The sequence below is a fragment of the Macrosteles quadrilineatus genome, unplaced genomic scaffold (genome assembly GCF_028750875.1).
Source record: "Macrosteles quadrilineatus isolate MER2022 unplaced genomic scaffold, UCM_ALF_1.0 Scaffold_3__2_contigs__length_128488019, whole genome shotgun sequence".
Taxonomy (NCBI): Eukaryota; Metazoa; Arthropoda; class Insecta; order Hemiptera; family Cicadellidae; genus Macrosteles; species Macrosteles quadrilineatus.
The window spans coordinates 110,830,578-110,855,324 of record NW_026542596.1 but is presented as its reverse complement, the minus strand read 5'-3'; the positions used below and the strand labels follow the sequence as shown (position 1 = coordinate 110,855,324).

The window sequence follows — 24,747 nt, the reverse complement described above, 5'->3', positions numbered from 1 at the left end:
TGCTATAGTTATTGAGGAGTAGTTGTAATAAAGTGCGTATTTTAGCGTTACCAAGAGAATGACAGATAGACAGACAGACAGACAGACAGACAGACAGACAGAAATTGAGATAAGGTTTGATTCGGTTTCTCTGACCTATGAAATGTAAAAATAACCAAAAAGTTCATTATTCTAAGCAATGTACAGACAAAACTCTAATTTTATTTATATAGATGTATGCATGCAATTTTTTTTTTAAATTTAATATTTTTCTCATCACAGAGTTGAATGTACAAATGTTCAATTAGGGTTTGCTAACCACCACATCTGAGACCGTTAGCCATTGTACAGCGTGAGAAGCGTGCTAATTGTCAATTATTCATGCCCGATTGTATGTAGATAGAATGGCCAGGAGACACATTGTGCAGTGATTGGACCAGTGATTAGAAGACATGTGACAACTGTCTGAATCTGCTTTCTCTATTTGAGATTCAGATGATGTATGTCCCCATTTTGGGTGTGTGTTCAGTAATTGTGTAGGCCTACTTGATGTACATTGAATTTTCAATGCTAAGGGTTTCCAGCAGAGCCAATAGAATTCTCTGCACCTCATTAGAGATAAGATTGTGCAATGTTTATTGTTAAAAAAATGCTGTCAAGTCCTAGTTGCTTTTCAGTAATTTTATGGAAACAGTTCAATTGCCACACAATTTAGATGTACACTAAAAAGTGTCTTTATTGTGAAATGCTACTTAAACAATAGGGTATTTGCTTTCCAAGCACTTTCCTGAATTGTTATGCTCAGTATTGCAACAAAAGGAGAGGTTTCAGTCATCCCTTTTTCTATATGCACCTGTAGAAAAAAAATATTTTAAGTAAATTGTGTACAAGATAAGATCAACCAACACTGGATTTTACTTATGTCAACCAACTAGTCTAAAAACCTTTAGGAGATTGTAGTGTACCAAAGTCATTTCAGTTGTATTTATTTTAGTTTTAGTTATAAGTTACCGGACACAGTTTTGTCACTGAAAACAATCTTTTAGTGTTCTAGAGGTAATGATTTCACTGTGTTTGCTCAGTGCTGAGTAAAACCGTACTTGCAACCTGTTTTGTAAATTACAATAAAATTTGCCTCAAGATCATTTCTTTCATTAATTCTAGTTATTTTTCCCTTTTGTATGTTGTCTTTAAACAGAAGGTAATCATCAGAGGTGGTTGAGTAGTTAAGCTCATTATTTGCTAATTTAATTTTTTGGATTGCTGGTTCATTTGGTATTTATCTTGTAAGATTACAAGGTACAGTGAATTCCATATTTTTCAAGCCATTTTGGTGTGTTTGACAGGAGTTTGCACTAAGGATCTCGGTGTATATTTATACTATATTTTTACCATTGTCACAACTAAAATAAGCTGAACAAGCGCAATAAAACTTATTAATGGCCTGCCAGCAGATTTCCTCTACTGCATGTCTATTGTAATCTGATAAACAGGCAGATTTGGACAGTTCCAGTCTGCTGATCATGTGTGTAGGCATGATTTACTTTTGCTATATCAAGTACCGTAGCCAAGTCTGGTGGATTACTGACTATTGTCTCTGTGCTGTCTTCCTCATTGTACAGACATTATGACCTTGTTCGCTCAGGGAGTGCGGCTGGCTGGATGGTCGGCCCTACTCTCCCTGGGCAAATAGGGTGTAACTGTAGACTCTAATATGGAACCACTGGTTTGATCATGAATCCCTTGAAAGGGTTTTGAAAGTACACATACTGACCACATTTCACGCTATTTTCACTAGATAAATTTATTTATTGATGTTTCTTCAACGTTAATATTATCAGTAAAATGATATATTTAACCAAATAAATTGGTTCCAATAATAGGAAAATGTAAATCTTATGACAACATGTAGAGCAGGAACATCAAATGAAACCAAAATAAATACATTTTATACTTTATTTTATTCAAATTTCCCTGAAACCATTAAAATTAAAAGAGGGGAAAATATTAAACGACCATCGCAAGGTATCACTTTAATACTGATCTTCTGTATTTTATAGCCAATTAAATCGATTCCATAAATAGAAAAATTGTATTAAAAAATGGACCTGGCAACAGGAAATCTAAATGAAAACAATATAAATAAATATTACTTTAAAAATCCCCTAAAACCATAAAAATAAAAAGAAGGGATATAAAAATTTAGCAAAATTAAAATGATTATCCTCTTCAAAATGATATATGTCACTAAATAAATCGGTTCAAATAGTAAAAAAATGTTAGTTTTGTTATAAAAACAAACCCAAATATAGGATGACCAAATGAAAACAAGGATACATTTTATGCTTTATTATATTCAAATTCCCCAAAAAACCATTAAAATTAAAAAGAGGGGAAAGATTACATCGAACAAAAGAAAATAAAGAAAAACAAAATACACAAACTAAAGTTTGATAAATGATTGAACGTAATAAGATTATAAAGTTTCAAGACATTCCCGTTCAAGTGGTTTCTGCTTGATTTTATTCTTTCTTAACTTGGGCAGCTTGTTTGGCCTGGTGAGCTTGAAGTACAGCGACTGCCTCTTCCACCTGTAAATACGTAGCAAATGCCAGTCAAGTTGTAAACTCTAATTGTTGTTCACTTTGTTGTAAAATCCTAGCTGTGTCAAATTAAATTAAATAGAGACAGAAAATAATATGATACTACGGTGAACTGAATAATAGCGATAATTCCTGTGGGAACAGAAGTCAATGGAAATTTCCGAACGTCTAAATTTCAAGGGGAGTCGCCATACGAGAAAGAAGGAAGACCTAGATGATTCTATTCCAAGGGGCCCACCAATCGGATACAAGCATTGCATCACGTGGCTTGTATTTGTTCCGTTTTGGTGGAAAATCAACACGTTTTGAGTGCGCTTTGCCTATCTAGGACGGGGTAGTAACAGATCACTCTTATACTCTTATTCAGACTACTTTAGCACATCGTTTTCATAACCTTAACCTAAGTTCCTGAGGCTAACTCTGATTTCTCCATGTTTAACACTTTTGCAAAATTTAGTCTAAATTATATTGTAGGTCATCAACATCATACTACGTCTGGACTTCAGGACCAGGGACTTTGGATCGGATAGACTCCTCTGAACAACAGACCACCTTACTGGCGACAATGCAACAACTTCTTGGCATCAAATTGTCACAAAGATAAGGGTTAAGTTAATTATAAGGTTATATTTTATGTAGTACAGGATAACAATTGATGTATGTGAAGATGGGAGGAAACATCACTTTTTAGAAAAATTGTCTGTTTAATCCACTTGCTAGGGGGGTTCCCGTGTGCATTTTATGTATAGAAAAACACCTAAAGGGATCATGTAGGTACTATGTGGGTTATCATTTTTCACGTGGGTGCCAGCCTGGCAGAGTGGGCATAACCTCAGAATCCGCCATTTTAAAAATGGCGGCGGCATTTATTACATGAAACTCGTTGGGAGCTTATATCTCGAAAACGGTAATATATAGCGAGTTACTTTTATAACAATAAATGTTGTTTACACAATAAGGAACAACTTTTGTATTTACGAAAATGCCCTAAATATAACTATTTAGGAGTAGTTGAGCAATTTATGTTAATTTAACCGATACATTTTTACTCTGTTTGACAAAAAAATTCTAATATAAAAAAAAAAACTGTTCCTTTTTAATTTTGCACATAACACTTATTGCTCTTTACATTTAAGGTCAAAATACCCCCACCGAAGCAAACCTGCAGACTAAGCAAACATTTACCTGGCTGCATTTCTACTAAAATATTAAAATTGACAGATTGATTTCCTATTTAAATGACATTGATTTGTAATGAGTACTTAAGTTTGCTGCTTCAGGGAAGGTATTGAGGTGTTTTTTTATATATTTTTATTGAAATTTTGATAGCTTAGTATGAATGAAACAACATTTTGAAATCTGACTCTAATATATATCTATAAACAAGCAAACTAAAACAGTTTATTTATTCTCCATAAGAATAACATGGGAATTTTAAATTTAATTTTTTTTTTAAATATCTCCTTAACTTTTGGGCATACAACGCTTCAATATACAAAGTTATTTCTTTTTTGAGCTCTACAAAATGGTTTCGTTCGTTATTAAATTTCGTTTTTTTAGGGTCAAAAATCTGAAAAATCCATTTTTACCCCATAAAACTCCCCATAAACCCCTGTTCACACAGTCCGATCGTGCTGGTTTAATAGTCCAAATTCGTCTGAAAACGTAGGTTTACACGTTTGTGATAAATTTCATTAAAATTGTATAATTTTTGCTCGAGTTATCAAATTAAGTCGTAGTTCTGTCTTCGGATACATATGTCGTAGTGTTGGCTTTACACTTTATGAATGGATTTTCTTCGGAAGGTTTGCAGGAATTGTGGATGCGACTTGGTTCAGCCAGAACTTGATATGTACTAGTTCACATTATAGCAAACAGGCTTGGAAGTAACCTTTGCTCAGTTCTCCCAGCACTTCATATTTAAACGGGCTGTGACTTTGCCAGCAAATTTGGAACAAAGCGTGCTACCCTAAAATGTAATCCCTAAATGTAATGTAATGTAAAATGTAATGTAAAATGTATTTTAATAACTTATATATCTGCCAGAAGCTTCTCGAATGCTTTTTGCAGGTTTTTTTACCTTAAATGCGAAGAAAAATTAGTGCTATGTGCCAAATTACAAAATAACAGATTTTTTATAATTATTAGATTTTTTGGCAACAGAGATAAAATGTATAGGTTAAATACTATAAATATGATAATTTTAATATTTTTGTAGAAATGCAGCCAGGTAAATGTTTGCTTAGTCTGCAGGTTAGCTTCGGTGGGGGTATTTTGACCTTAAATGTCAAGAGCAATAAGTGCTATGTGCAAAATTAAAAAGGAACAGTTTTTTAAAGATATTAGAATTGTTTGTCAAACAGATTAAAAATGTATAGGTTAAATTAATATAAATTGCTCAACTACTCCTAAATAGTTATATTTAGGGCATTTTCGTAAATACAAAAGTTGTTCCTTATTGTGTAAGCAACATTTATTGTTATAAAAGTAACTCGCTATATATTACCGTTTTCGAGATATACGCTCCCAATGAGTTTCATGTAATAAATGCCACCGCCATTTTTAAAATGGCGGATTCTGAGGTTATGCCCACTCTGCCAGGCTGGCACCCACGTGAAAAATGATAACCCACATAGTACCTACATGATCCCTTAGGGTGTTTTTCTATACATAAAATGCACACGGGAACCCCCCTAGCAAGTGGATTAGTTGTCTCTCTTTGCTAAAATCAACCAATGCCAACGATTCATTAAAACTGAGCAGTTAGAATCATTTGAATGCTTCAAAGCATCTAAAACTCATGCTCTAACAAAAAATAAAGGACCTATTTGAAATAGGGGCTATTAGAACAGACCAAGAGAGCTAATCGGAATAGTAAGTTAAATAAAAATTTATGTTCAAGAATAGCTGAAAGGAATAGTAGTAGGCTAGTAAAAAAAAAAAAAAAAAAAAAAAAAAAAAAAAACGGTACCGAAATTACTTCTGAAGTGTGTGTCAAGGTACTGAAATGAATTATAAATAATAATTTATCAAAGAAAATAAGGGTACACATTACGTACGTATTCAGAGGTCTCTCTTACTCTCAACTGTTAGGCCATAACTGAACCCTCATCGCCATTTTTGGCATACATTCAGTTAGTAATTTCATTTTTACACAGTTAATTTTCATTACGTGGATACTGTGTAAGTATAACTTGACTAAGTTCAATATTGACCATGGCATTGCAAGCTTTGTTGAAGTTCCGTTTAGTTTAGACTACATTTCTTTTTAAAAAGAAAGAATTGGGTAGTGTATAAAAATGGTGAGATGATTTACCTTGGCCTTGAGAGACTCGTTGTGCTCCAACATGTGCAGCAACTCTGAGTTGTCAATCTCAAGCAACATTCCGGTGATCTTTCCTGCCAAGTCTGGGTACATACGCTGGAAAACACATCAATTTGGTAAATGAAGTACCTATATGTACCAGTATGACCTTACAGTAAACAATCCATTTTATGAATAAAATGCTTTAAAGTCAAACATTTAAAAATATCAAACAAAAACTGCATCCCTGATTTTATGAATAAATATGTAACAAAATGAAACATATGAAATAGTCATTTTAGTAGGACTATCTTATTTTTAGGTTGGCCAAAAGTCATAAATGATAGAAGAACAGTCCCAAAATCATTCTCTGAGCCTAAAACAATGACTTTACTGCCAGCCTTGACAGATAATCTTTAAAACACAAGACTGAAAAATAAGATAAGACTGAAATTGACTGACTTAGAAGACATGTGTTCAGATGCATAAAAGCTCGACAACCCAGAGCATTACCGTCGAAGCATCTTGTTCAACACTGGGAGGGTTAAAACCAGTAATACTTAAGTATTAGTGCACTGCATTGAGTGAGAAAACCTAGAAATTATGTTAAACAAGAATAGATTTCATAGAATTTATACTCATAGGGCTAAATTCTAGGTACAATACGTGAGTCTGTAAGCTCCATCTATCCCTAAATACTGCCATATAGCAGGGATATTTAACATATTTGATTGTATTACACAATTATTAGAAAGAAAGCCAAATATGAAACTAGCTAGTTCCACAGTTATAGGCTATGTGTGATAAGCCAAGATAAAAATTATAAAATACATTTATTTGTAGTGGTACTTAAAGAATCGTTATTAAACGTGGCATCCACTGAATTGTTATTTACACTTAGAATAAATAATTTTTCTGATCCTAATTTACTCAGTACCGGTACTGTAATAGTGTTTATCAGTTGAAGTGATAAGAAAATAAACGTTACTCAACATTGATACTGATAAGAGTCAACATTGATACTAATAACAGCTATTTCCTTTGACCAAACGGCAAAACACCCAAAGTCCAAATTAGGCTATTACTCCAGTACTGTCCAATTACAAATGTATACTGACATTTTTCATAAATCACAATAGTAAAATCAAACTCTTAACAATTTATTGAGTTCTCGTTTTACCAGTATTTTTAAGAGAGAGCAAAAGGCAGTCTTCTTCATATTCAAACCCTGGTAGATGTGAGCAATTACTTGGTCAACCCCAAACTTTTTCATATTTTACTACGGTCATAAGAATATTCTCAGAAAACAAGAAACAACATATAATGCCAGTTGTGACAGTACAGTTATGTTAGGTTAGGTTAGATTAGGAAACATGCACAGTAGTCGCAGTTAGTCTGGGCGTGCGGACCCTTGTGTACTAACCGTCCCTCACTCCAAAGCCATGAAGACAGCGCCGAGGCGCTGAACAACCCCAGAGAGCCGTGTGGGCCAGTTTTTGGAAATGAGCAATAAACACTCCCCTCTACACACCCCGCCCTAGCACGGCCGCGCACCTAGACTAGCTGCGACTACTGTAATTCAAGCCCCGCAAGGTTAGGTTAGGTTATGAATTAACCTAACCTAACCTGGCGGGGCTTGAATTTAATTACATGTTTCTTGTTTTCTGAGAACATCCTTATGATCGTATTAAAATATGAAAAAGTTTGGGGTTGACCAAGTAATTGCTCAGAATTACCCAAACCCTTTAGTGTAAATCCCTACTTAAACCGGTATAACATATGTCTTGAATGAAGAAAAACAATCTCTAATTAACAAATTTCCTTGCTCTGAAGGATTACGTAAGTTAACAATTGCTAGCGGTGCAGAGATTCCTTGTCAGAAATTATCCATTCACCCTAAGCATATAAACAAGAGGTTATCCGGCATCAACCTGCCAGTTGACCAACATTAGGCAATTATTTTGTGCAGTGTGTAAACTAGAGAGGGATTGACGAGATTTTATTTTGATCAAGATTTTTTTGAGACAAGATTTAAAAAAAAAGTAAAAAACGCCTGCAGAAAGTCAATGCAATATCCGCAATACAGGAGCACGTTGTTGTATTGTTCCCTTTGCGAAGGCGTTCTTATTTGATTAATTCTTTACATGAAAATAATGCTTTGTTTTGACATCGCAAATGATGAGAAGTTTTGTTACGTGTAAGCAGTGTGAAACATGTTTTAATACTGTAAACATAGCCTAACAAGTCACTCCAAAAATAACACAAGACTGATAAATGTTTACTTGATACTTAACTAGTACCTAAGACTGATGTTTCAGACTGATAAATTTTGTATTTCATTTCTCAACGTTGAACTATATTCCTAACTGATACCACCATGTTTCCTATGCATATGAGTTATTTTTAATAAGGTAGGGCAAATTAGTGCTATACTGTATTTGTTTTTGTACAGATTTTTAATTGATGTTTTTTAAATAAAAGATGTTTAATAATCTAGCAAATTATTATTTATTTATGTATTTATATAACCAGTCATCTGTCATAAATCAGTAGGTATTTAACAATGTTACCAAATCAGGTTAAAATGCCCAACATGCATACGCTATGTATGAGAAGGGAAATCCCGTCTTGATCTTGTCTAAAAATTTTATCAGGAATAAAAATTCCCGTCTATACTCGAACTAAAAATCCAATCTTGCCCATTCCTAGTAAAAACATATACCATTATAATCTGCAGACGACACTAGTTTAAAGATTGACTGTGGGATTTGTCATGATCACGACTTTCATAACAATCATTTGGTTGAATTTAACTTGCCACCAGTTAAATTTACCTGAATCAATGGGAAGAGACGTTCGCCCAACATCTGTTTCTGATCTTGCGGAAGAGCTGCCGCCAGCATAGTGGCAGTTAAAGGCTCCTGGCCTTGGATGTGGACAGCCTACAACGAAACACAAACAACATGTTTTGGTAAAAAACTCTTTGCAGTAAAACCTTTAAATAACTGTCATTAAACAAGGACTATGATAGTTAGCTCAGTTATTAGATAACAGAAATTCATTTAAAAATTTAAAAAGTTTGGATGAAACATTTTGGAGATTTCACATTAAATTAAAACCACTTTTTAAAAATCTTCAAATTCCTACTATTATTAATGTGTATATTTATGACTTAGTTTATATCTTGGAAAATCAACATCTTTTAAAATTTAGACACAATACTCATAATCATAATACCAGAAATAAGAACCATACATCAATAGAATTCCATCGTTTAAGTAAAACTCTAAATAAATAGTCACATAGTTTTGTCACTTAAAGTGTATAACTTTCTTGAATCCATAATTAAATTATATACTATAAAGGATTTCAAGAATAAATTTTATTGTTGGCTGACCAATAACCCATTTTATAGTTTGGAAGATTTTTTTTTAACAATAAGATTCTTCAGTTGTAATTTGTTTTTTGTTTTTTTAACAAGTACTGTAGGCCTATATGTCTCCTTTTTTAGTTAGCTATAAGTATTTAATTAATTATTAACTGACTGTGCTATAAGTTTGTTTAGCTGTATCATGACGTTGTCAATAATTTGTTAAAATTCAAAAGACAATAAAGCATATTTCATTTCATTAAGGTTCCACTGTAACTGTATTTAACTACCTTGTTAAATGTCTATTGTAAAACAACAAAAGTAACCTGGCCATGCATTGCAATTGGACTAGAAAAAAAATTGTTACGATAGGCTCAATTTTATTTTGTAAATCGGGGTTTTTATGCTGCTTCAATTATTGTAGTATCAATAACTACTAAGTTAGAGAAAATGTATAACAGTAGCACTTCCTACGAGTGGCTCATTCTTGGCCAAAGACATCTGTCACTAACCTGTTGTACTTGGGCCTGTTGGGCAACAGGCATGGCCTGAGGAGGGTTGCGCATGTTGGGAGTGTACTTGTAGTTGGCCGTGCGTCCCTGGGCTGACACTGACACTGGTTGAGTGCCTGTGATTGGTCCTCCACGACCCTGTATGCCCGGCTGTTGTCCGGTGATGGGGCGTGCTGCGATGGCGTTGCGCATTGATGGCTGGGTAGCCGTCGGAGCCCTTGGGGCAGCACGGTACGGCCCCTGCATCGCTGGGAAACCTGCAATCAAATAAATTAGCAATCTTATAATTTACTTATACACAACATTTTTAATTTTCAGAAGTAAAATGACAATTTTAACTCATACTCTCTGCTACAGATTCAGTACAGTTGCAAAATTGAAACTCGACTAACATATGTTATGTTTTCAATTTTTTATTACTTTACTCTCATAATAATTGTTACAATTCATGTACGGTATCTTGTTAAATAAACAGTGAAGTGGAATGCTGCAGATGGATAAACATGATCCATTTGGACTGGGAATAAACATGATTATTATCTACAGATAGCTGCAGCAGACAATCCTTGTGCAGGGTTTTGCAGCTTGTATTTTTATAAAACTAAATTTGTATAGCACTACAGTAAATTCCCCACTAACTCGACTATTTGTGGACCCAGAGGTTGTCGAGTTTCAGAGTTGTCGAACTATCCAGAACACTGAAACTATTTTTTAATGGGTTTTAATCAATGAGTTACCAGTGCCAGGGGTCTGGGCGTTGGGTCGGATGGTAGGTTGGTTTGGCCAACGTGGCTGGGGTCGCATCTGAGTCATCTGAGCCGGGCCGTAGAAGCGCTGGGGTGTGGGCAGTGTGGGTACAAAGTAGCCTCCAGCACCACCTGGTTGGAACATCTGCCCCATCTGCTGCATGCGCATGTTGGCCACTCGCTGCATGTACTGGCTGGCCAAGTGTGCCTGCAAACAGAGTGGTTACTGTATTACTTTTAAAAAGTGGCTAAGGTCTGGTAACACATTTTAATTTTGGTTTTGGCTTGAAAAAATTTTAAAACAAGGATTCGAGTTGACCCTTGGATTGACACGTAAACCAAGTAGCACTTGACATCCAGGCCGGCGAACAGCTGATAACAAGATATCACAGAAAGTTTCAAACTGTCTAGTGGCATACTTGACTCTTTACGTACACATACAATAAGGGCGAAAAGCTTAAATAAGAAATACATTTTTCGAGGCAACGTCGCAACACATAAAGTAGCAAAAACTAGATAGGCTACATTATTCAATTAATGTTCTTAAATATTTTTATTTTAAATACAAATCAAACACTAGCTGGTTTACGGTGAGTGGTTGACAAAAACAAACCAGACAGTATCATGGAAAAAGTTGTTTCACAACATACCTTACGATCTTCTTTGCGCTGGGCCAAAGCAACGTAGAGTGGCTTGGACCCAACTATGCGGCCGTTCATCTCAGTGACCGCCTTTGTAGCCTCTTCCGGCGAAGAAAAGCACACAAAACCAAAGCCCTTACTGCGGCCCTCTTCCAACATCACCTGTGAATCAAATGCAACAGAATTAAACTAATCACTTAAAAATCTTAGTGTCAGGTTTTTAATTATTCTCTTTTTTTATTTAGTTACGATACAATATGAAAATGTATGCTCATATAAGACATGATATTCATTATTCATTACCAATATTATATTTTACCTTTGCACTCGTGATGGTACCAAACGGTGTAAACTCTTTACGGAGGCGCTCATCATCAATAGTATCGTCCAAGTTTTTGACATACAAGTTGACTCCTTGGTAGCGGGTCATGCGTTCCATCTTGAGAATCTCAAACTTGCGCTTGAGTTCCTGTTGGCGTTCTGCTTTCTTTTGAGCACGGCCTACGTACAACACCTGCACACAACGTTGATAATGCATTAGCATGACTTAGGTGATTTTGGTTAACAATTAATTATAATAGAAATTAACTAAAACAGCAAACCATATTACCATATTAGCATGGCAGCAAGGAAGAATCCATGGTTTGATGAAGAAAGTGAGCAATCTATCCCGAAAAAATATGCGAGAGGAAAAGGAAAGTGGTTGAACAGTGAGTTTAACGAAGATAGAGGAGAATATTTTAGAGTAAACAAAGAGACCACAAGAACCCTGCGTAAGAAAAAGAGAGTACTTGAAGGGACTACTAGAAAAGGCAGAAAGAGATCAGAGAGCACAAAATGCCAGACTTTTATAATGTGTTAGGCACTTCCGAAGAGGATATACACCAAATGTATTTGGCATTAAGGAGAAAGAGGGTAATATTTTACTACAGTAACAGGAAGTGACGAACAGATGGAGAGAGCACACTTTGAGGAGTTACTGAATGGGGAATAAATTGGCAATAATGAAGAAATCCCCATAAACCATGACGTACAACCTCTTGTTGAGAGTCCAACTATTGAAGAAGTAGAAAAAGCTTTAAATTCCTTAAAGGATAACAAATCTCCTGGAGAAGATGGTATGGTAGCAGAATTATTTTTAAAAAAGTGGCAGGACTCCACTAGAAAAACTCCATAATATGATATGTAGAGTACAGAACGAAGAAAAAAATGTCAAAAACATGGAGAGAATCTATAATGGTGCCAATATATAAAAAAGGTGACATAGGAACATATGGTAATTACAGAGGAATTTTGCTCAGTCATGGATATAAAGTTTTTTCAAAGGTTAATTCAACTTTAAGCGTCTCAAGAAATACACAAGTAGTATATAGAGGATCGCCAGGCGGGATTTGTAAAAGGGAGATCTGCAATGGATCAAATTCACATACAGTACATAAAAAAGTTTTTAGTTTGGGATCCCCGGAAAACTAGTAATGTCCCTGAAAGGATCAAAATGCAAAGTAAAAATAGAGGGAGAGTTATCAGAAAACTTTGAAGTAAGGACAGACGTAAGGCAAGGAGATAGACTGTCACCTATACTATTTAACATGCCCTCCATCAAGTAAAGTAAACAAATATAGTCTTGAACATGGGAGCAAAAATAAACATCCTAGCTTTTCCAGGCGATGTAGTCATCCTGTAAAAAAAAGAAATGACGAAGAGGAGATCACCTGTTCATACAAAAAACAGAAAAAATGGGCCTAAAGATTAATGATGAGAAGACGAAATAATACATGCACTTCACAAGACAGTCTAATTAAATTATTGAGGGCAAATTAAATTATTATAGATGGACATAATTAAGTTGTTGAATAATTTAAATATTTAGGGGTATTATATCAAACAGCAATAGTGAATAAATGGAAATAAATTATAGGATTGCTCAGGGCAATAAATGTGAACACTTGTAAGAATTTGTTGACTAAGATTCTTTCACATAGACAAAAATAAAAATATATCATAGTATAATTCGACCAGTATTAACTTAACACAATAGGTACTTAGTCCATTAGAAAATACTAACCTTCCCTTCGTAAACCTCCTTGCCATGAAGGTCCTCAACAGCGCTCTCGGCCGCTTCAGGATCTTCGAATGCCACAAATCCAAATCCACGTGACTTTCCATCGTCTTTGAACATAACCTAGAAATAACAAAATAGGTTGTATTTTAAATTAAGAGAATAAAAATTATGATACAATAGTTAATTACCTGTAAGCTCTTTCATCATTTTCCATTACTGAAGAAAACATTCAAGATTAAAAAGTAAATGATATACATATAAATCTTTTAAGCCTGACAACCAATTCAGTCCGGCGCTCCTTGTGTTTTATAGGTATTGTGACAACATAACAATATTTGGTTAAACAAATATAAAGAGAGACAGAATTTAAGGTTTGGCGAAAGCTGTAACCTCCCAGGTAGAAAAGCTTTAAACTAATTTACTTTGACAAGTAATGTCTTTATATGGCGCTGCCCATTCTTCCATGTAGGCTACAAATAAATAAAGATGTTAAATCGAATATATAAGACTTCTGAAACTTAACGATTTTTCATATTTTTATAACAGTTCTTTAAAAACACATCTTGGACAAAAGTATTTTTTTTAAGTTGGTAAACAAAATATAACAATAATAAAACGATGAATAAAACAATCCATGTTTAATTCCCACAATGCTAAGTTTTCATTTCAAAAGCTGCCCATAACATTATGAATGTTTTGACATTTAGAAACATTAAAACTACAAATATTTTCTGCTGGTATGAACCAACTCAAAATAAGCAGTTGAGTGTTGAGCTTAAGTAGAACTATTCTTTTACCAACATTGACATATTTGTGCCTCTGAAGTACTAACCTTGTGAGAAGTGATGGTTCCGTACTTCTCAAACATCTCCTTCAGCATTTCGTCGGTCATTTCCTCCCCAAAGTTCTTGATGTAAACGTTGGTGAAAAGCTTGGCTTTCTCTCCCAACTCCTTCTCACGCTCCTTGCGGGGGATGAACTTACCAACGAAAACCTTCAAAGCCAAAATGGTTACTCAAATTTAAGGTAAAAAATAAATACAGAGAATTTAAATGGCTAGACCAACTATGTTTTTGAGAAACGAGGAGAAATAGTATTCAGTCAATCCACAACAAGTGGCCCAGGAAGTATTTGGTAGCATTAACATTTAAAATATTGTTTATACTTTTATGTTTTTGAAAGTAATAACATTATCAATCTAGATATAACAATAAGTTGATAATACATTTAAGTTAAAAGTAAGTCAAACAATAAACGGATGCCAAAAGATTCCAGCTAAACTACAATGACAGTATTATTACATTTATTTGTCAGAGCGCCATTTGACGTAAAACCACTAACCTTCTTTCCGTTCAACAACATTCCGTTCACTTTGTCAATGGACTTGTTTGCAGCTTCTTCAGTTTCGAAGTGGACAAAGCCATATCCTTTTGAAGCCCCGGTTTCGTCTTGAGCCACCTTTGAATGCAACATTTTTAAATTTAACCTTCAATATTGAAAAACAATTTTAATCTTTAGGAAATGAGAAAGTTTATTTTGAGGGGTGGATGCATGTAGTGTATACACAACGCTATGATATCAATGTTTTTATACTCATTAATTCCAACCATTTGACAAAACTTTTACCACGGTTCTTTATAGATTTTAGTTTTTAATTATATTTACCCCTTTTGATACTGATAAGACATGTTAAAAAAAAACATTTTCAAAACCATAAAATGTAGCCTACTGTAATATTTTTGTCAAGGCCTTTAAAAAAAAAAATATTAATTAGGGCCTACTTAATAAAGTTTTTAAAGACTACTTTGAGTTAAAATTAAGGAACTTGGTCTAACCCTTCCTGCTACAATATTAGGTCTACATTTTAAAGTAATGTTCAAGAAGCAAGGTTCAGTGTAGTAGGCCTAAAGCTCTAGCAGTTTCGGGACTTATTGTAACACAGCCTATGTGCAAAAAAAAATGTAATAGATGTGCAACACTAGTTTAAAACACAAAAATACATGTTCTAAACATAGTTAAAGTATGAACAATACAAGAAAAGGATTAAGTTAGGCTTTGATAACTATGCCTAGGGCAGTCAAGAGGAATAAGGTAAGGAACTAAGGAAAATATTATGATGTAAATGGTAAACTGGGGAATGGAGAATATTTTGTAAACAGTGGAAAAACTTTTAGAAATATGTAAAATAACAAAATTAGTAAGCTAATGACAAATGTTCATTATAAGAAACCAAAACTGTACGATATGGTTATAACTTAATTTAATTGTGCACATTATGACTATCAAACATTTTCTATCCTTGAAAAATATAATCTTTTGAAATAAAAAAAATATAATTTATATTAAAAATGTATGACTATAGCATCATAACTTTTTCCCTTTTCCATATCTAGTTCCTCATATCTTTATCTCTAAAAAAAATAGTAGAGGAATGAAAAAAGACATCACATTATTAAAGGAACTGAAGAATGCTTGATAGTCATAAGAATCTTGGTTATCACCGCTACCATCATGGTGCACCTGGAATCATTAGACCAAATCTTAATGAAAAAATATTTTCATTTTACTCTAGGATTTAATTTTATTTTTCAAATAGCAAGTACTGTAGGTACTTTAAGTCTATATTGTGAACCATTGTATAGTTCAATGATTTCAAAGTGCAAACTTTAAGTTAAATCTTCATTGCCTCTTCATAATCATATAAGTTGAATTTAATTGCACCACTGTTAAAACATATGATGAAACTTATTAACTTACATTGTTTTTATTCAATCAAAAAGTAGGACGGGTTTAGGGTACACTAAATCTCCTTGGGCTGGAGGCTGGACTAGCTTGGCAAGGTCTCATTGAATTATGTACAGTAGGGCCTATCAGTTTTTCTTGGATTGTATGAAAGATAATTTCAGACACACTGACACACTCACATAAATGAAGTTGTGGCTTATAGTGGCTATTTAAATAAAAAATTTAGTTTACATAAATGTATTTAAAAAAGTTTAGAAGCCTTTTCAACAATAACACCATAGGCCTAGTGCAAAAAGAAAGATTGGGTCAGTTGACATACCTTACAGCTAAGTATATTTCCGAAGGCCGAAAATGTATCGTACATAGCCTTGTTGTCAATGCTCTTATCCAAGTTCTTGATGAAAACATTACCAACACCAGATTTGCGCAGTGATGGGTCCCGCTGAGACCACATAATTCTTATTGGACGACCCTTCAGTAGATCAAAGTTCATAGTATCAAGAGCCCTCTCAGCTGAAAAATATAAAATTATTAAAATGGGCTACCTGGTAATAGGTAAAATACATAATATCTACCCGACTACCAAGTCAAAGCAACGTCTGTAAATTTGCAGATTGTAAGACTACTAACTTGCTTTTTATTTCTTTACAGTCTTTTATGAGAATAACGTAGAACTAAGGATTTAATTGGTACATTTTTTGTAGTGTTTTGAAACATTTTTCATATAAGTTATCAATTAGTGATAGGCCTCAAGGGAAATTATTTAAACTGATACAGGCTTACTCAAAACACTTATGGCTTTCATCCCAAAGAGACTAAAAACCCTCCAATATTTTGGTCGGTGAAAAAATCTGAAACACACAACACTTTGGCCATTTCTCGAAGGAGAAAGCAGGCCGAAATTTTACCTTTCGGATACTGATCAGGGACAGGTTGAGCAATGAAATCACAATGGTTGGGGAGGAGTTTAGTTTCAACCTAAAAACGGTCCAAGATTGGTCATTCACAACAGAGCACCAAAACACTTTTAGGCCTCTCTTTTTCCTGAAAGTGCTACCAGTATCTATGGACACACAATACGCATGTAAATTACCGTTACTAAAAGTTTAAATCCAACATAAAATGGCAACCTGAACTACCACCACTCTACACTTAAATAATAAATCGATGGAATATATTTCTTATTATAGATATTGCCAATCTAGCGGTCCTATTTTCCACCACAGAGAGGATATCTTACTAAAATCTGAAAGTTTGTGAGCTTTTGCGTTTGTGTGTGTGTGTGTGTGTGTTGCTCAATCACTCACAAAGTACCTACTGAACCTATTGAGTTGAAGTTTTGTAGGGAGGCACATGAAATAGGCCTGTAACATATAGGCCTATTTCTTCTTTAAAAATTCATTCGGGCTCTGCCCCACTGGCTGTCAAAGTTAACATGCTATTCTAATGAATTATAAGGATTTCGAATGTATTTTTTTTGCTTAACGGATGTATTAAAAAGGCTATACAATATGCAACATAATCAGATTTCCAAATAGTTCATAAGGTTAACTTCAGAATGCAGCACTTTTAAGGTTTACGTTTATCATTTTTGATGTTAGCCTCCGGATTACGTTGAATAAATAAATTGGTTTAAATACCTGCTTCTAGTAATCTAATAGTCGCAATTTCTGTTACGCAACTAGTTTTGACTTCATACAGAAGTCATCCTCAGGCGTCCAGTGGATGTCAAAATAATCACTTCATCAGAAGATCGTCGATTCACACATGGTACATTCACACGCAAACACGCACATAGTCACATAAAAAAGGTACATTTACAACGATAATAACCATTAATTAGTATTATTATCGTTGTAAATGTACCTTTTTTGTGACTATGTTCGTGTTCGTGTGCGTGTGAATGTACCATGTGTGAATCGAAGACCTTCTGATGAAGTAATTATTTTGACATCCACTGGACCCCTTCTGTATGAAGTCGAAACTAGTTGCGTGACAGAAATTGCGACTATTGGATTACTAAAAGCAGGTATTTAAACCAATTTACATATTTAACGTTTAAATGCAACGTTAAAAGTTGTTTCTTATATGGAAAGAAGAGAAACCCAGTAAACATAGTAACAATAACTCCTATGACGTACTGTATAATAAATATGTTATTCATTGAATGATCAGCCGTAACTTATTCTCTAACTAACGCAATAGACATTATTGTTTTTACACTTATTTATTACTCATTAAACAATGTTAAATGCTCAATTTTTTTTATAATTTCAATCTATTTATTGCAGTTAGGTGAATTAGCGTAAGCCTTTAGAGCAAACATCGATTTTGACGGGTTGCACCTTGTAAAATATAAACTCTGTGAGACTTAACATAGTGTATTAAGAAACAATACACTGTCATGCTGTTCAGTGTTAGGCAATTTTACCATGCCTCGTTCTATTCACACATAGTGTAAGATATGGGGTGGGGTGATAATGCGTTGGAAGTGGAGGAAATAATTTAACTTAAGTTTAAGTTACTGTACCAAAGTTTCTGAAAGCGTCTGCAGCCACTCGGTTATTCAGTTGATTTATTTTCTACAATTAGTTTAAAGGCTTTGGAAATTTGCCCATTTGTAACTGATCTCAACTTTTTAAAGTTAAATATTTCCTATTTTCGTCATCCTAGTCATCATTTATTGTAGCCAATAATAATTTGATTCAACTCAAATGATACATTATTTTACTCAATCCATTCTATTTACAAAATTGGTAAACATAAACAATTAATTAACGAACACATGTTTTAAAACTATACATCAACCTGAGGTTAGTTTCGAATGAGTAAGGTAGGTACGTTAAGTTCTTGGGAGTCATGGTAAGCAATAATTATCTTGGTTCCCACATGTCGAAAATCTATAAGTTGTCTTTCAAGGGTTATATTTCTGTTCTCAGTAGATTAATACATTATGTACATTTTAATTGTATTAAAAAATCAGCCTATTTTGCACTATTTCTATCATTAGCAAATAAATAAATAAAAAATGACTGGATTTCCGAGCGTCTCTCAGTACAAATATAACTGTTTTACATAGTAACTCAGGTCAAATACTATCATCAAACTATGGTCTGATGTGTTTTATGGTAGGCTAACATAGTTCAAGTAAAATTCAGGAAGTATTGTTATTGCAAAAAAAGGGTTAGGCCTATTAGAATAGTTATGAAGGCTGATAGATTTTTTTTATTTTTTGTCCTAGGACCGGAATTGTTTTTCACTAATGTGTTTTTCACTAAGTAATCTTCAGGTTAGACCTAGGGGTTACGGCATTATCACTTAGATAAAATCGATTGGTGATTTGGTGGGATTTGAACCCGGGACCCCAGGATCCAAAGTCCCGCACTCCAACCACTAGACCAGCTCGCTCCCCAAGGCTGATAGATTAACACACTGCAAACCGCTATTTAGAGAGTTTGGTGTCATGACAACTTTGTCTATATTTCCCAACCCACAAAAGTAGGGACAATTATAATTGTAGAAATAATATACTTAGTTTTACAGGGTGTCTACTACATTCTGGATAAAAAATTCATGGACAATTCCCGTACATTTAAGGACTTTTGTCGGTGTGATAACAGAATAATATTCCTGATTTGTCAAACTGTATTAATCTTGTTCTTCATTGTAGTTGAATCTTGTTCTTCATTGTAGTTGTTCCAGAGAGAAAAGTAAATAATAATAGACAAGAATTAAATTTCAAAATAGAAACTTATTGAAAGTAAACAAACATATATTTTAGGTACAGCTTTAATAGTGTAGCAGAAAAACGCAATCATTGTCTCCTGCAATAGCGACAAAATCCTAAATATCTCCATCGGTCACGGAAACATCATAACATAGCTTATCCGATCCAGGCGGATTAATTTGGCATTATTCGCCCTGGCACAACGTTAGGTTCTCGACTACTTTTGAAAAAAAATCTGTAATGCATAATGAATGAATATATTGTAACTCGGTTCTAGGTACAAAATCGGTATGGTAAGCGGCTACCAGTAAGCACAGAGTAAGATTATTGTCTTTTCATCTGCAAAGTTAATATTGACACATAGCGATCATTAGTTAATCTTAGGCTCAATTACATTTTCTTAGTATATTTTACAGCTCTTTCAAAGAGTCAAAATACCCAGGCCTAGGCCTAATTATTTAGGAGGGCCTATATAAACTGAGTAACAAACAATGAGGTTATAATATCAGCAAAGTCACTACAATATCATCATTCTAGTTCATAAGATTTAGAATGCTTAAAGCATACAACGCAATAAATTAATAAATATGGGAAATAAAAAAAATTTAAACCTGAACGCCAACAATGTACAAAGATACAGAAAATGCAATGAAATAATTTGAAACCAAGTAGGCCTACGTAGTGATAAAACATTAGGTAATGCAAACAACAATGCTTGTGGTTTTGTCAATTGAAAGATAAAATATCCATAACAAAGGGGTTTAACTTAACAAAATAAGACTGTAGATTAGTTACATGTTTTATATGAAACCGAAACCATAAACAGTTTTATGGCACTAGGCAATGGCCAGTGGCAAATTGAATGTTCAAGACGAAAATACAAGTAAGAAGTGAAATTTAACAGCCATTATAAAACCATTATTTCCATGATAAAATATGTTTCTAATATATGGGATATATGGGATCTAATAATGATTACTCTACTAATAAATAAAGAAGTTGTAAAGAAATAAAAGTGATAAAACTTTTATGAGCTAAGCTACTACTGAGTCAACAGTTCTTGGAAGTACTTGATTGTCGTGATAAAATATTAATGGGTTTGAGACTGCTAATGGGGTTTTTATTGCATAATTACTCTAGTAATAAATTATGAAAATGTAAACAAACATCTGATAACCCTTTTGTGCTCCTAACCAACTAGCGATTGATAAAATTATGGCCCATTAAAAATTTAAGGACATAGTCTGGTATTTAAGGACAATTCCTGTACATTTCATGGCCAGTAAAAAATTAAGTACAATTCCCGGTTTTCCCGGATTTCCCGGTTGGTAGACACCCTGAACATATTACTTACCCAACATTTATTTATTTTACCAATTGAAGGGTCTAATTGCCATATTAAATTACAACTCAACGCTAGTTTCACAGGCGGCCGCTCGGTGCGGCGCTCGCGACGGAGTACGGGGCAAAAATGTACCGTGACACACTAGGTTTCGTACATCACTCAGAACATCGGACCAATCTTTTCTTTGATCTTTCGCCAAAAAACCACTCGTCTCCCTGCTCGGCCTGATGTCTGGTTCGCCATCTGGATCGGTGTACGGACCCCTGACACACTCGAACATGCTCCCTTCGACCTCCCTTCTCCCTGCTCGGTTCGGGGAAAAAGATCGATAGTGTGTCACCATCTTTAGGCCTACATATATTTTGTAAGCTTATTCATTGAATAGGCCTAAGTTATGTGACACATACGAAAGAAAACAACTGACTTGTACATGCATGTAAAAATGAAAAAAATCCAAATAGGCCAAGTTAAAAGCCGTAAGTTATGTCGTATTCTCAGTGAGTAGGCCAACTCGCCTAGCGTTTTAGCCTACCTCAGATCTGAGCTTATCTTAAGCACGGGTCACACTAGGCTGGCATCAGCGGCAAATTGAAAGAAGCCGCTACTATCAGCTTAATGTGACCACAAAATTCACAGCTGGCACAGCCTGTTTGGTGATGCTGGTGCCAGCTGCTGGCGAGCAGCCTAGTGTGACCCGTGCTTTAGATCCAACCAAAACGGCTTCTCTAGCCGGCTTAAGCTTATAGTGCAACTTACGGCTTACACACGTTCACTGCGGGCGTATCCGATCGGATACAGGCCGAGCGCTGTTCAGACACTGCCGTAACCGATCGGATACGCTCGGCAATGCCTTTCGTATATCATCGTTTTTGCTCTAGCCTCGGTCGAAGGCAGACCTATTCCACATTTGCGTGTGGTGGGTGACTTGCTTTTTGTTGTGTTGTAGGTTGGTAGTAAAATTTCCCCATAAAAACCCCGTCTGGCAAACTTAAAAATCAACTCGTTGTCCCGTCTTTCTCCCTCCAATTGGCAATACGATGGGACCAGCTACGTTCCAAGCAGTGCTGCTATATGTGAGTGTTTTAGCGAACTACGTCGACTATTGTTATAAAACAGGACATCACCGCACATTATTTGCTATTCGTCATACCGAAATATGAGAGCCAAACACCCGGCAATCGGGTTTGTTCGACGCTGCAAGCTGCGCCGCACTGGGTCTACGCCTGCCATTTGATGACCCGCAGCGAACATGTTAAGAGCATATGACTCAAAATTGGATTGCACAATCTGTGTAGGCCCTAGGCCTATCATAACTTAACTTAGGTCTGCACGACGCCTTGACAGTGTCACCTTAGGTTAGATAAGTTAGGGCTGCAAGTTTTAGGCAACAAAATCAATACAAAATTACATCGTAACAATGATTCTATGAAATACAGGTAGGCTAGGTTGAAAGGCCTTTACAGGCATAAGAACCTGGCTTAGGACTGATCGGTGATGCAAGTTATCATACCTTATTGTACCAGCGAACTTAAAACTTACCATCAGCAGGTTGTTGAAAGTTGACATAGGCATATCCTAAGGATCTTCTGGTGATCATATCACGACAAACCCTTATTGAAAGGACAGGTCCTGCGGTGGAAAATTTTTCGAACAGCATAGCCTCGGTGACATCACTATGCAAATCCCCGACATACAAAGATGCCATGGGATAGTTCGGACCTCCAGGACCAGGATTCATTTTCACTGATTATAACTGAGCACAAGATAATACAATAAACAGAATAATTCACTACTACAGACCAATATGAGAAAATTCACTGCCCACGTTGCAGATGTAAACCACTTTTTAAAACAAAACTAAGATATTTTATACTTTTTATGTTTTACTATTTTTTTGGGGGTTTTAGTTTTTATATTTTTTTTTGTTTTTTAAACGTAATTGTCTTAATTCACGAAACTAACCAGGTTGTGTGTTGGAAAACACAACCACACGTTGAAGAACTGATCTTCACACGGAGGAGGCCATTAAAGTAGGTCATCTGTAGTATCAATGCGCAGAAAAACACTACAGAAAGTAGATCCTAATATACATGCAGTTATTATAAAGAAATACGTCGATTTAACAACTGCTTGCAGTATTTAAGTTCATTATTTTAAAATTTTATAATTTATATTGTAACATTTATTATTTTCAAATAATTTTAAAGAAAGTTAGACTTTTTTCTTGAATAAATTGTAACGCGTATGACTAATTTTCCATTTCCTGTATCCTTTTTTTCTTTGCCACACTACTCCGTGCTACAGCCAGCATTAGTAAAAATCATAAGCGTATAAATCGAAAGATTCTTATATATTTAATAAAAATGTATTTAATTGTATGGATAGTATAAAATTTGTTATTTTGCGTGTCAAATTATAAAAATTACAGACTTTTCCCAAGGATTAAAAATACATAGTAAACCTAAATTTCATTTGATATCACAGATTTATAAACACTGACAAATTACAGCGATGTACTGATTATAAAATTGTATAAATAGAACAATATTATATTATAATAAATAAGTATATATAATTAATTTGTATATGAGGCGTCGAGAGGCCAAGGGAGATATGTGACTTTTTAAAAATAGTTGTCATGGTAACGGGTTTTGTTAAAAAAGGGTGGAATTTCAACAAATAATTCACTTATATCCCTTGGCCTCCAAACTAAACACCTAAGAGTTGGAAGCCAAGGGGTATAAGTGAATGTATTTTTATTTTTATATTTTTTTTATGACCATGAAAAAATATAATGACATTTTTTAAAAAGTCACATATCTCCCTTGGCCTCTCGACGCCTCATATCATTTCTTATTTCGTAAAAGAATACAAAAACTCATATTATTTTCTCTTGTTTTTATTCTGTCTGTAGAATTGGCAACGTCGCAAGCAAGTAGGGTTGTTTAGTGTCAAACGTCCCTAAGATAACATGACACACAGGTGATATCAGCTCATTAATTCGCACTTTATTGATTTAAATTTAAATTTGTGAACATAAATTTATTAAAATATTGAAAAAAATATACAGAATTGAAAAACAAAACAATATGAATTTAAAATCTATATCCACACATTTAAAGCGGAGTCAATATTTTCACAGTCCAAGCTTTCGTAAATACTGTACACAAATACCGTTATTAGCTGCTTCCAAACAAAAAACAGCTGTTTGCGTCCCTACAGTGCTTGCGACCTTGCGACGTTGCCACTTTGCGGGTCGTGGCCTGGAGTTAAAGGCGACCGTGCCTATCGTCAAAGGCTAAAGTCCCATAAATCACAAAAATAATAAAGGGTATGCTTCTCATGCAAGCTTTGACATTTTTTACGTCAATAACTCACTTTCACTGTTCACTCACAGACGTATAGTGTTTTATCTATTTTACTATGGTGAAACCCACTTTACATGTTGTAAAATTTGTCCATGGCAACCTCATGAGGATGCTATCACGCAAATCCTAGACACCAAAAGGTCAGTTGCCTTGTATGCCTACGTATCGTTTACACAAAGTTATACATGCCCTATGGCTATATTGTCTGTGACTATGACCATATATGACTATAGTCTCTTGCTTAGTCGTTTTCTGGATGGAGTGAAACCGAGTTGTATGAAACCTGGTCATTACTCTGTAGATAATAAGGGGCCAATATAGGTTTATAAGGCCACCCGGCTTCTT

General features: G+C 34.6%; 1 protein-coding gene across 1 annotated transcript; it reads right to left on the bottom strand.

Moving 5' to 3' along the window:
- Positions 1-2,313: 2,313 nt before the first annotated feature.
- LOC128988921 (polyadenylate-binding protein 4-like) lies at positions 2,314-23,070 on the bottom strand. Its single transcript, XM_054410702.1, has 12 exons — positions 22,574-23,070; positions 16,282-16,475; positions 14,559-14,675; positions 14,050-14,211; positions 13,221-13,337; positions 11,475-11,669; positions 11,165-11,317; positions 10,506-10,722; positions 9,769-10,025; positions 8,721-8,828; positions 5,899-6,003; positions 2,314-2,570 (listed from the first exon to the last, which is right to left on the bottom strand). Exons 1-12 carry the CDS (start codon positions 22,770-22,772, stop codon positions 2,502-2,504), a joined length of 1,893 nt encoding a protein of 630 aa, XP_054266677.1. The 5' UTR covers positions 22,773-23,070; the 3' UTR covers positions 2,314-2,501.
- Positions 23,071-24,747: the final 1,677 nt, after the last annotated feature.

Excerpts from the sequence above, each read along its gene's own strand:
- LOC128988921 (XM_054410702.1), bottom strand. The coding sequence starts at position 22,772 with ATGAATCCTGGTCCTGGAGGTCCGAACTATCCCATGGCATCTTTGTAT. Across the intron at positions 14,212-14,558 it reads TGTTGTTGAACGGAAAGAAG|GTTTTCGTTGGTAAGTTCAT; the intron begins GTTAGTGGTTTT and ends TTGGCTTTGAAG. Across the intron at positions 13,338-14,049 it reads GAACCATCACTTCTCACAAG|GTTATGTTCAAAGACGATGG; the intron begins GTTAGTACTTCA and ends TGTTATTTCTAG.